The sequence below is a fragment of the Falco naumanni genome, chromosome 5 (assembly GCF_017639655.2).
Source record: "Falco naumanni isolate bFalNau1 chromosome 5, bFalNau1.pat, whole genome shotgun sequence".
In the NCBI taxonomy this organism is placed as follows: Eukaryota; Metazoa; Chordata; class Aves; order Falconiformes; family Falconidae; genus Falco; species Falco naumanni.
In genome coordinates this window covers 76,017,777-76,030,260 of record NC_054058.1, presented here as the reverse complement: position 1 = coordinate 76,030,260, position 12,484 = coordinate 76,017,777, and the positions used below count along the sequence as shown (strand labels likewise).

At 38.5% G+C, this 12,484-nt stretch overlaps 1 protein-coding gene across 1 annotated transcript in view; it reads left to right on the top strand.

Annotated features, from left to right (window-relative positions):
* The first annotated feature begins 9,622 nt into the window (after positions 1-9,622).
* CCDC146 (coiled-coil domain containing 146) overlaps positions 9,623-12,484 on the top strand; it is a 66,299-nt gene continuing 63,437 nt past the window's right edge. Inside the window, 1 exon segment of the mRNA XM_040593901.1 lies at positions 9,623-9,771. Within this exon segment, the coding sequence (XP_040449835.1) occupies positions 9,625-9,771 (147 nt within the window). The 5' untranslated portion in view covers positions 9,623-9,624.

The following is a 12,484-nucleotide window of genomic DNA, read 5'->3' as shown; positions in this document are numbered from 1 at the left end:
TGCGGCAGCCTCTGCACCCACAACATTTAACATCTACAAGGAGGAGGCAGGGGAAAAGGGAGAAATGGGAAGGGGGAAACGACAGGACTTTGGGTGGCAGCTTGGTCTTGTTACACTTAAGCCTACAGTGGCACTGCATGTGGTGGAATGTCCATGGTCCGAGGGTGAAGCAGCAGTTTGGCAGAGGTGCTGGAAAGTTTTTTCAACAGTGGCATTCCAGAGCTCCAAAATTGCTCTCTGTCAAGATGGCTTGGTTAACATGTTGTTTATAAATTATAGCATAATTTATTGTGACTATTTTTAGCAGTTAATTATTAAGTTATTTTAGCAGCCTAGCAGTTCTAAAGCCAGACAGATAAATATATTTCTGAGTTCTGTACAAAAATGTCCTTACAGGGTTTACAAACAAGTGGGGGAACTACTGAATTCAGTTAAAAAGACTTTAATGGACTTCATAGCCCACATTATCGTTGTATAATCAATAAAAAAAGTGATGTGGGTGATGTGGGCATAGGGTGATGTAAAGTCATGGACTACATCCATGTATGATAGTTGAGTATAGAAAAACAGAACTCTTGAAACACAAAAATGTATCGAGAAATATTGAGACATGACAGGCTAGAAGGTGTTTTTTTTTTTTTTCAAGTCTTAAGAAACAGTTGGTTTTAGAAGAAAATGCTACAGAAGATTTGCCAGGGGAACGGTTACAGGCCCGTTAAGAAGCGTGGTGCAGCGTGCTGTAATTCCGCTAGATGTCAGCCCATTCAACAAATCACGCTTAATAACCGGCTGCTCCAAGGGAATCCTGCCTGCTGAGGTGGGGCTTACCCCTGCCCGCCCCCAGTGCAGCTGTTCTTCTCGTCGTTTCCTACCTCCTCTTAAACGTTAGCGTTGCTTTCCTACTGCCCCCTTTTTCTCCAGTATCTTGGTATTTGACGACCTTCATGGAGGCAGAGATTTATCAGGTTGGGCTCCCTAACGCATCATCTTTAATATTGTTGAGTTTTGCATAATTGAGAACGTTGTTTAAAAAAACACTCAGAGGTGCTTAAGCCTTTGCTATGTATATATTTGACTGGTTTGTCTTGGGTTTTTTCATTAGATACAGTCTAAAGCATACTTACACGGTTAAAAATGCTAAAGAAAAAAGATTAAAAGTAATTGCTAGGAAGGAGTCCTTCATTCTCCATACATATTTTTAATGTTTTACTTATGCTATCCATATTTTGGCTATAATATTAATTCAATTTCATTTTCATGCTTTTGATTGAATTCTGGCTGATCCCATATCAGCTGGTATGGCATGTAGGAGAGTCCAACAGTAAAATGAGATTGATTTTCATCTTTAATTTTCTGACTCGTCACTTGCTGGAAAAGAAAACTATAAAATTTATAAACTAAGATTTATTTAGAGCTCTTATTTTAAGATGCCTGCATGATTCCCTAATGAATCACAATGCTTATTAGCTGTTTTGCCAGATGTTTACTTACAGTGTTGTTGTAAGCCAAAGAATGTTCTATATTTCATGCAAAAGATAACAAAAACTAGACCTTATAACGTGTTATAAAATAGGTTTTAAAGCCAAAGCATCATTAGAGGTGCTTTTAGGTGAAGGTGAGAGAGATTTCAAGGAAGGAGGAATTAAATAAAAAAGATATATAGGAGAAGCTATAGGAGGAATACATTTTTCTAACTTTTATATCTGGAATTAATCACAGTGTAAGATCAGACTGCTTCAGGTTCCCACAGGGTATAAATTTAGTCTTCTGGGGCAGGATTAAGTCCACCCATTTGCTATAATTGTAATGAAGAAATAACATGACTTCAATCCTCAGGAAAACAGGGCCACCCTGCAGGAGCGTTCTTACTAGTGTTATGCTCATGCTGAGACTCTTACCTGCAGATGCAAGAACACTTCAAGTTAACATCCAGCATTTGAGCACGGTTCACCACACACAGTGGTACTCATCAATGTTTCACCATAGCATAAGCCTTAAGAATTTTTGTAGTCAGGGTATTTTTTCCAAGTTTATTAAAAATTCTCATGTGTTTCTGTTACAAAATGGTTTTATTACACTATTTTAGTTCCTTTATGTGTATTCAGTATTTTGTATTTTTTCAGGGATGTATTATTGAACTGCTTCCTTGAGCCTTCTTTGTTCTCAAGTCACGTCTAGGTTTCAGTGGGTAGGCAAAGCGTGTTTTGTTTGTTTTCCCCTCGGTATTTTAGTGTATGTGTAGTAATGGTAACTGTCTCTTCTCAGGGATGGCAGAGAGAGGCAGTCTCCAAAGCATGCAGTGGTTTGGATTTCAGGGATTTTTTGTTTGTCATGCTACCAGAAATTTTCTGAGGAAATCAAGTTCCTCATGGTAACCACATGAAAAGGGAAGTAGCAAACCTTACCATTCAAATTCTCCTCTGCCTTAGCTGTATCTAATTAGAACTCCAGCAGATAAAGTCTGTGTGTGGCTCAGGGCCATTCCATCCCAAATAACAGAGGCTTGACAACAAGGGGTAACAATGGAACTTAGAACTTGGTAAGTAGTTTAGGTATGCTGTGTGCCCTCATCTCCCCAAAGTAGTTGTCTGTGAGGTTGTATAGTCTAATCAAACAATCCATTATGAATAACATGCCTATTATAATGCCCTATTGTACATGATGCACAATATTAACTTGAATGATCATTTAATGTTGGCATAGCTTTGTGGTTTAAAGACACAGCCCTACAAGCTGAAGTACACGCTTTGCCTATTTAAAACAGAAGGTCTGCTGCTTATAAGACTGTAAGCTTTAACTTTAAGAAAGAAGCATTAGGAAATAAAATTTTAGGGGATGAAAAGAAGATCACTGTGTGATTGAATAAAGCCATGGTACTCCTATGTTATTAATATTATCTGTAGGTCTCATCTCTTCCCTTCTCCTTGAAAAGGATATGGTAGAACTGGAAAAGTTTTGAAGAAGGATGACAAGGATAGTGGAAGGCAGAGAAGGGCTTTAGTGCCAGTGACAACAGGTAGATAGGCTTCTTCAGCCTGGAAAAAGGATTATCAAATGAAGTTATGATGTTAAATTAAACCTAGTGGCATAGAAAGGTTGTGATTATTCAGTGACTTATCCATTTGAAGAAATAGGTGGCATCAAGGAGCCAGCTTATAAACAGAGAGAAAGTATGGTTACTCAAGCAGTGCAGAGGTAAGATGAAAATCTTCATTTGCCTGGATTTTGCAGATACCGAAAATTTTGCATGAGTTCAGCAGGAGAGGGGGTGGTGTCAGGGAAACATCACTACGCTGTGACTGGTGGATTCTTCTGTCCCTTCTCAGGCATCTGGTGTTGGCTGGAAGCACGTAGGGCTAGATCAGCTTTTAGTCTGACTAGATATCACTGTCGTGATGTTACAAACATCATTGCATAATTTTTCTAACTAATACAGTATAAAATACTAAGTCAGTTGTTTTGTTTTCAGAGTAATTTTACTTTTTAAGATTTGTGTGCAAAAGGAAGTAGCATGAAAATGTAGATAAATACCCTGAAGTTTAGATTGGATATTAGGAAAAAATTCTTCACCCAAAGGGTTGCCAAACAGTGGAACTGGCTGCCCAGGGAAGTGGCTGAGTCACCATCCCTGGAGGTATTTAAAAGATGTGTAGATGTGGTGCTTAGAGACATGGTTTAGTGGTGGACTTGGCAGTGTTAGGTTTACAGTTGGACTCAAGGATCTTAAAGGCCTTTTCCAAACTAAATGATTCTATGTCCCACTGTTCAGCTGAGGTTCTGTTCATTGCTGTCGTGCTCTGGGTCCTGCCCCTGTCTCCTGCCATCCTTTCGGCCTGCAGGCAGATGGGAAGGTGCTCCTTAGCAACTTCCAGAAAAATCACCCAGTTGAGCTTATAACATTGAAATCACTCAGACTTCCTTAGCTGATTTTGCCTGAGAATGTAGACATAAAGCTGTTGTTCTTGCAGATCACTGTTGAGGAGGAAGGTATCTCCTCCTGCAAGAGAAGGAAATAGTATGTAACTTCCATGGATGCAGCTGGCTGTGGAAGGAGATCTATTTCTGTAGCCTCAGCTCAGCTTAATGTGAATTTACAGTTATTCATTTAAAATTGCCTAAGCTTTAGACTTGTGTGGTATTAAACAAAAAAATCTCTTGTGAGCTGGAGGGTTAACATGTCAGTCTACACCAATTTAACTAACCCAGCTTTGACTGAAACAGATCAGATTTGTGTGGCAACGAATAACAGGGGAGGAAATAAATTAAGAAATCGATGATTTCCATCAGGAAGGAAAGTAGCGCACATGTCAATGTATAAGGTCTCATTTATAAATCCAGCTGTGAACCTGCATGTAATACTAATAATTAGCTACTTCATAAATATTTTCACTGGACTTGTCAGACTGCTTACACAAATAACTGCTTATTGTTTTAATTGACTTCACAAACTTCCCAGTCTGGCCAGATGTTTACCAAACTGAAATTATAAATTAATTTGAATGTACATTCATACAAAAGGTTTAATGAAATAATTGAGAAGACATTATTTTGACACATACTCTTCAACATACAATAGTTTTTTACTCCAGCAATAGCAGCGTAAATAGTTTAATGTTATTCTAATGATGAATTCATACCTTCAATTCTGTAACAATGGCAGAGAAAAGCAGTGTGATTAATGATTTATTACCCTTTGTGCTTAAAACTAAAAAAACAATTTAAAGTTGGGCCTGAAGGGTAAGACTGTGTAACTAGTATAAAAATCTTAATGATGCTTTTCTAAACCTGAGTCTTTTTGTAGTTGTTGGCTCAGTATTGGGGCCAGCCCTGTTTAATGTCTTCATCAACGATCTGGACGAGGGGACCGAGTGCACCCTCGGTCGGTTTGCAGGTGACGCCGAGCTGGGGGCAGCGCTGACCTGCGGGAGGGCAGGGGGCTCTGCAGAGGGGGCTGGGCAGGCCGGGCCGATGGGCCGAGGCCACTTGTAGGAGGTTCAACAGGGCTCAGTGCCGGGTCCTGCCCCTGGGTCACACCAGCCCCACGCAGCGCGACGGGCTGGGGCAGGGGGCTGGGAACTGCCTGGGGGGAAGGGCCTGGGGGGGCTGGGTGACAGCCCTGGGCAGGAGCCAGCCGTGTGCCCGGGGGGGCAGAAGGCCAGCAGTGTCCTGGCTGGTATCTGAAACAGTGTGGCCAGCAGGGCCAGGGCAGTGACCGTCCCCCTGCACTGGGCACTGGTGAGGCCGCACCTCGGACACGGGGTTCAGCTTTGGGCCCCTCACTGCAGGAGGGACGTTGAGGGGCTGGAGCGTGTCCAGAGAGGGGCAACGCAGCTGGTGAAGGGTCTGGGGCACAAGTCTGGTGAGGAGCAGCTGGGGGACCTGGGGCTGTTCAGCCTGGAGAGGAGGGGGCTCGGGGGGGGACCTTACTGCTCTCTGCAGCTCCCTGACATGAGGCTGTAGGCAGGTGGGGGTCGGTCTCTTCTCCCAGATAACAAGTGATGGAATGAGAGGAAATGGCTTCAAGTTGCGCCAGAGTAGGTTGAGGTTGGATATTAGGAAAAAATTCGTCCCTGAAAGGGTTGCCAATCATTGGAACAGGCTGCCCAGGGAAGCAGTTGTGTCACCATCCCTGGAAGTATGTAAAAGAAGTGGCACTTAAGGGCATGGTTTAGTGGTGGACTTGGCAGTATTAGGTTTACAGTCGGACTTGATGATCTTAAAGGTTTTTTCCAACATAAATGATTCTATGATTCTAATTTTATAAATGCAAGGGAATAATATAAAGTCTAAAGGTGTTCATCAGTATATATACATACAAAATATTAACATACAAAATCAATAACACTGTGTGGTTTCCTCAAAGAGATTTTTCTAAATTTTGTGTCTTCCTAATGAGTCTAGTTGATGCAACTTGGTACATGGAGCTGCATTTCCTCATGTTCAGAATGAAATTTTACTACTTTTTGCCTGTGTCACTGAGGAAAGAGTCAATGCTGCTGAGTGTCACATGCCTGGATTCTGCACTGACTTGTATATGAATATTGCGGTTTGCTAGAGAGATGCTGAAGTAAAGATGATGGGAATCTCGAGTTCAGACTTTTATTATTCTTGCTGTCCTGAAGCTGTTTCACAAGGCTGTTGTCAGCCTGATTTGACCCAGGTTCCATAACAGACTTGTAATTCCCTTTCTCTGCAATACTGTGTGTTGGATCAAGGCTGTGATATTATTTGCAGTTCTACAGTTTGAAAACATCCATATTTGTTGAACTATTCTGTAAATTTAGAAATCATGCCAATTTTCATTTCTGTTTGAATTAGACTTCATTTATCAGATACTGCAAAAATACAAATTTTCCACTTTGCTTTTTGAACTTTATATATCCTATTTTGAGTAAGTTGAATTTTAAATTTAATGTAGTAGGTAATTGACGAATGCTAAACTTATTTTAATGTCCCATAATTGTACATATCTTTTGTTACAGTCTGTCCTGTTCCCTTTTGAAAAGGAGTAAAGGGTAGTGCTTATCACACTAACTAAGGCTGTCTAATTGTTTTCCTCTCAGTTGTCTATAGTTGTGTCTTTACATGATATTATAAAATTTTTGGATTCTGAAGATTGTTTTTGTTCTCTCCCTGCTCAGCAAATTGGAGTCTTGGTGATGACTCTTGTACTACTGTACTGCTAGGAAGTGTATTTCTTGACTGGTGTCAACTGTATGTTTCACATACAAGTATCAACAAGAATGCCTATGAAACACCCATGAAGCTCTCGGGTTTTGGCATTGTTCTGCTGGGAGTTTCTGCCACTGTGTTTTTCCCTCTGTCAGAATTTTTTCAATATGTTTAGGGAAATAAACAAACAGCAGCAGCAGCCATAAACATGAAATGTGTATGCTAAAATATTCAGCAGTTCTTTATAGTTGAAAAATTGCTGTCTATTTATAAATGTGTATACATGTTTATGTACAGTATTTCAGAGTTTATTTCTTGGCCTCTATGATGTTTACAGTTGTTTCACAATGTTTTGACTCCTCCAAGAGGGATCTTGAAATTGCTTTTTTTTCCATAAGCAAATAAGCCACTGAAATCTCTCTTAAAAGTCAGAATGTTCCTGAAGGAATTCCAAACAGCACTGAAGAAAGTCATAAACTTGCCAGTTTAAATTTCACTACCTTTATAGACAAGTAACTTTTTAAAAGGTGGATGCCCACAATATAACATTTTCATATCTCGCCACAATTACAAAAATGAATTTTATTTTTCTTAACTGTCAGCTTTCTGGCTTTTGAATACAAAATTGCTCTGGTTGTTTCATTGGAGAAATCTGGTATGTACTACTGAAATATTCTAAAATTTTCTTCTCAGTTTTATTACAGTTTTAATTTTGATTGTCCTTTATTTATGATAATTCTCTTTAAAGAGAAAAGTCTCCCATATGTTATGTGAAAGGCTGAATGATGTAAAAACTGACTAATTTGAGGTGGGTTCTGCATCTTTGGCAGCTGATATGGATTGTATAATGATTTTGTCCAACAGCAGAATACAATGTTCTCTGCATAATAGCTATTCTGCATAACAATCTAGAAAGACCTCCTGGTGTCAGGTGACCATTTGCAGAAGTTGGCAATCTTTCTCCCAAAATTTTGGACTAAAGTACTGTGATAATGATTTGTCTGTTCATTTCATCTACAGCCAGCTGCAGCAAACCTGTGAAAGAATTCTTGAATTCCTCCACATATGTTCAGTCTCCACATTGTGCTGTGCTTTGCTCTGCAAATACTCTATGGCTCTCCTATCTCACTATGTCTTCTGTGTGCCTCAGAAGTCCTTCCCCTCTGCTCTCTCTGTAAGATGCTTATTGCCTCTCTTTAGTCATCCCGTATCTGTTTTATCATTCTCCTGAAGTCTTGTTTCATGCTGCCTTCGTGCAAAAGATCAGTATTTTAAAACTCTTTGAATATGCAAAACTCTTAAGATACTGTTATGCCAGAGAGTATTTTTGGCAGCAATTAACTGGCATTTGATATAATGACAAGTACCAACCTAATAAACATTAGTGTCTTATCAGGGTATCAAGAGCGTTGCATACCCTTGTATTCCACCTCCCATTTCCCTCTTCCATCTCGGTCGGCATTTTTTCACACCTTGGAGAGTTCTGACTATTGATGCCTGGGAACGTAATTCTCAATTGCTGGACTGACACAGTAAACACAAAGTGAACTTGCATGAAGTTATAGTAATTTTATGACATAGGTCTCATCTTGCTCAGAAGCAATTAATAAATGTCATTGATCTAGCTGTTCCTAATGCAAGAATCTTAAGAGATTTCTGTTCCTAAGTAAGGGCTATGAAAGTGGCATTTTCTCAAATATAATTGTAGGAAAGTTATCTTTTCCAACAACCCTATTTGTTCCAACTTTTATTTATTTATTTATTTATTTAAAAACTGTGTTACCTAATTTGAAAAAGGACTCTCTTCAGGATAAAGATCATACTAAGCTATTATTATAAAATTTGGATTTTAGCCTCTTTTAAAGCTCCTTCTTTTGGGGAAGAAAACACTGTACTAGGGATCAAAATACAGCTTATACAGCTTGAATCCTGTGAGTTTTATTATTACTCTTGAATTTGTTCACTTAGATATTTTTCAGGGTCATATTATTTTAGCAGAGGTCACAGATACTAAAAATGCAACCTGGTATGTAACTGAAATGTTAGTACTACGTAGGAGTTCTGACATGAAGAGATCTCATAATAATAATTTTTTCCATTGTTTTTCTGCCTCCTCGGATTTTTTATCATGTTTTCTGATTTTCTGTGGTTTGGGGATTTAGTTGGTTCTGTGTTGTTTTTTGTTGTGTTTTTTTTAAAGTATGGCCATGCAATGATTTACAGACATGAATAATGTTAATGATATTATTCACATGAGTTAGACCAGTTCTTTTCCTCAAGATCTCTGTGTTCTGTGAAGGGGTTCCTTTTCTATGTAATTACTCCCTGCAAGGTCAAGGGACACCATGAAGGATGGGCTTATATTGGATGGAGAGAAGGGGAAACACATTCTTGGATTAGTCTTATGGAAATGACTGAGAAATGTTCATATTATATGATTCTATGATTCCGTAGCAGTTATACCTATGGGAGTCCCATCCACTAGGGGATTTCTATAAGGACCTGCCTGAAGGCAGTGGCTGGACTCCCCAGTTTAACAGATTTTGAAAACTCAGCTGCTCAAAACCCTAAGCAAGTCAAGTTAGCCCTGCTCTGAGCATAAAATTGGACTAGATGACCCCAGAGGCCTTTTCCAGCCTAAACCTATTATTCAATGCTTTTTCTTTAAGAAATAATTTCACATGTTGTCTAACATTTATGTGATGGTAACATAGCCAACCATTAGAGGATTTCTAAAGTACTCAATGATTATGCAGCCTCTTGCAAGTCTTTCATGAAGTTTTAACTGTAGATCCACCTAGTTGGCTCATGTTGTGACTTCTGTTGTTTGAACGTGGGTCTCGCATGTCACCATTGTGTTCTTTACGCTACACATTTATCTTGCACAATCATATATATCCCATCTAATTAACTGTATTTTGGTATTTTTGTTACTTCCTAGAACTTCAAACAATGAGTCAGGCTGGTGAAGAAAGTTCCAGTGACACTGAATTGGGAATCGAGGAGCAACCTATCTGTGCTCTAGCTCCAACAGTTTACAGCCGGGATGAGGGGTCCACCGATATAACAGCAAGTCCTGCATTTCAGTGTTTAGATGAGGTACCATGCACTCCAGCTTTCTCTGTCTGTAACAGTGCATATTGCATCCAAATCAATTAATCTGAAATGTGTATTTTGTTGTTAGTAATTGCAAGTTGTTACTATAGGCAATCTGTAGCTTCCCTGATTCTTCTCTGAATTTTTTTCTAAGTGGTAAGAACATCTTGTGAAGCAGAAACTTAGATGGGGCATATTCTTGTTGGAGATAGTGTGCTTAATAGATAACTATATCATTTTTTTCAGTGATCGTGGCTTCAAAGGGAATGAGAATGGAGAGATACTGTTTTGGTAGTATTCTAGCTGTAGGGGTAATTGAATTGCATCATGGTTTTTAGAAGGGCTCAATAGCTGCAGGAAAAATCCAAGGTAAGTAGCTCCTGAGGCACTAATAACTGATCATGACAAGAAAACTTTTGGAACTCAGGTGGTTTTTTTGCAGAATTTTATGTGTTAAGGGAACTTTTAGAATACTAGAAATACTTTAGATTTTAAGATATCAAATACATATCAAACGGAATCCTTAAAAATGTAATTCCAGAAGAGACATTAAGAGATCATTTAATCCAGAATTTATACTGAAGTAGATTCTCTGCCGATATTTGTCTAATTTGTTCCTTAAAACTTTAATTGATGGAGATAGTTCTTTGGACATCCTTTTCCAGAATTTCATCATTTCTACAGTTAAGTTATAAAAAAAGTTTTTCCTAAATCCCAGTTTAAATTTGTTTTGGAGTGGATAATGCGTTTTTCCTCTTGTCTTTCCCATAGGGACAGTGGAGAGCAATCGATTTCTGCCCTCTTTATAATAAAAACGTACATCTCTCTTGCATCATAAGCAGGCTCTGCTCATACTTCACGTTTTCCTTCAAGTTCTTCCTTTCAATTGCTTTACTTTGGGTTCTTTCCAGCTTGGATCTGTCAAATGGGTTTGCTAGCCCAGGTCTGTCTCTCAGCCTTGGACCTAAGGTCAGCAGAAAAGAAGTGGTGAGAATTTGTAATGAAGAGGAAGCATAGGACTGCCCCTTTCCTATCCTGCTGCTAAACACAGCATGAAGCTGCACAGCTAATCTCTCTCTAATTCCTTGTGCATTCAAGTGAAGTATACAGGGGAGAGAGAGATTTTCACTTTCAGTCTGGTGCCAGTATATGCTGAGGCCACAGCTTCCAGTATTGTTGTAGCACAAAACCCCTTTCTTCTCAGTCCAAGGCAGCTGCAAAACTCCAGGACAGCTCAAGTCTCAGAGGGAGTTGACCTCTCACCTTACAGAAATCCTCCAATCTACTAAAAGTATGGAAACTGCACTTCAGGGAGTACTTTATTTTCCAGCTACTCCCATTCTTTTTCAATAGATTTTCAGTGGTGGAAGAATTTTTGATATGCCAACAAGAAGCATATGCCTAGTACAAGATATCTTTACCCCCTACCCTTCTCCAGATAAAATAAAACTAGATGGTATAACATTCTAAATTATGTTCTAGACTTCTGCTTTGTTTTCCTTATCTTTAATCATGGTGAAAACTTATTTTTCTAGACTTATTCTATAAATTCATCAGATCATTTGACTGATTTTTTTTTTTTTTTCTCAGAAAAATCTTTCCAATGAAGTTATTCTGTATGTCAAATTTAAGGCTAACTTGTTTAACTGATAACATTGCAAAACATTAATGGGAAATACAGGGTAACCTTAGTATTAGAAGTTATTCCCAACTCTGGAAAAAAATGTGCAGTGGAAAACTGAAGTAAGCAATTTGCATAAGATTTCATAAATGAAGTCTTTTGGTCACTTTCTCAATTTTTAAAAGGGACCTATGACTCATTTATTCTTACAGAATTTTTAACATTTCATACTTGTACTTTATGGGTCAATTTGGCTTTTCATCCCTTATTCACATTTCTTCTCTTCCACTGATGTGTTTGTTTTCCCTTGTTGAACTTTATACATTATTCAGAGATAAATATATGACTTCGGTCACCATAGAGGTTGTTGCATTGACACTGGCTTCAACTTCTTGGAATAGCTTTCAGAATTTTTCCACAGAAGCAGGGTTGTATGATATTATCAGTTGTTCAATAGCTAGTCATTTATGCCTGCATAGCAGCAAATACCTATCAGAAGGGACACCTTTTGATATTATAGGATTTATTTGAGAACAGATATATCCCTTCTAGCAGTAAACCTTCCAGTCAACCCAGTCTTGTTTTTCTCATATGAACAGCAGTCAAACATATAAATAGCAAGAAGTCAAACATCTGCTCTCTCTCCTTAATTTTTAATAACACACAGTAACATTGCTTAGCCTTGTGGGTTAGGTTAAAATATTACAAACTGGATAGAGATTTGAACAAAGACCATTCAGTCCATCCTGACATGCTTCTTTTCACCAAATGCTTTTGTTTATTAATAAGTTGACATCAGCCTGACTCAGTACTTCCACTGATACTGGTTAGAGAACTGTCATACATTCAAAAAACGAACTTTCCACTTCTTTAGCTTTTGTTGCTATGTCGTTGAAATAAAGGCCTCTGCTCTAACACTTCTAATGGAATTTTTTGACTTGTGAATCTTCCCTTATATCCTGTTTTCTTCTAGTATACGAGGTTAGAAATAAATCTGCATCATTTTAATAACTTTCATGGAAAAAATGCTATATTAAGATGCAATAAATTATACTTTTTTCATTTTGAATTTAGTGCATTGTAGACCATATATAT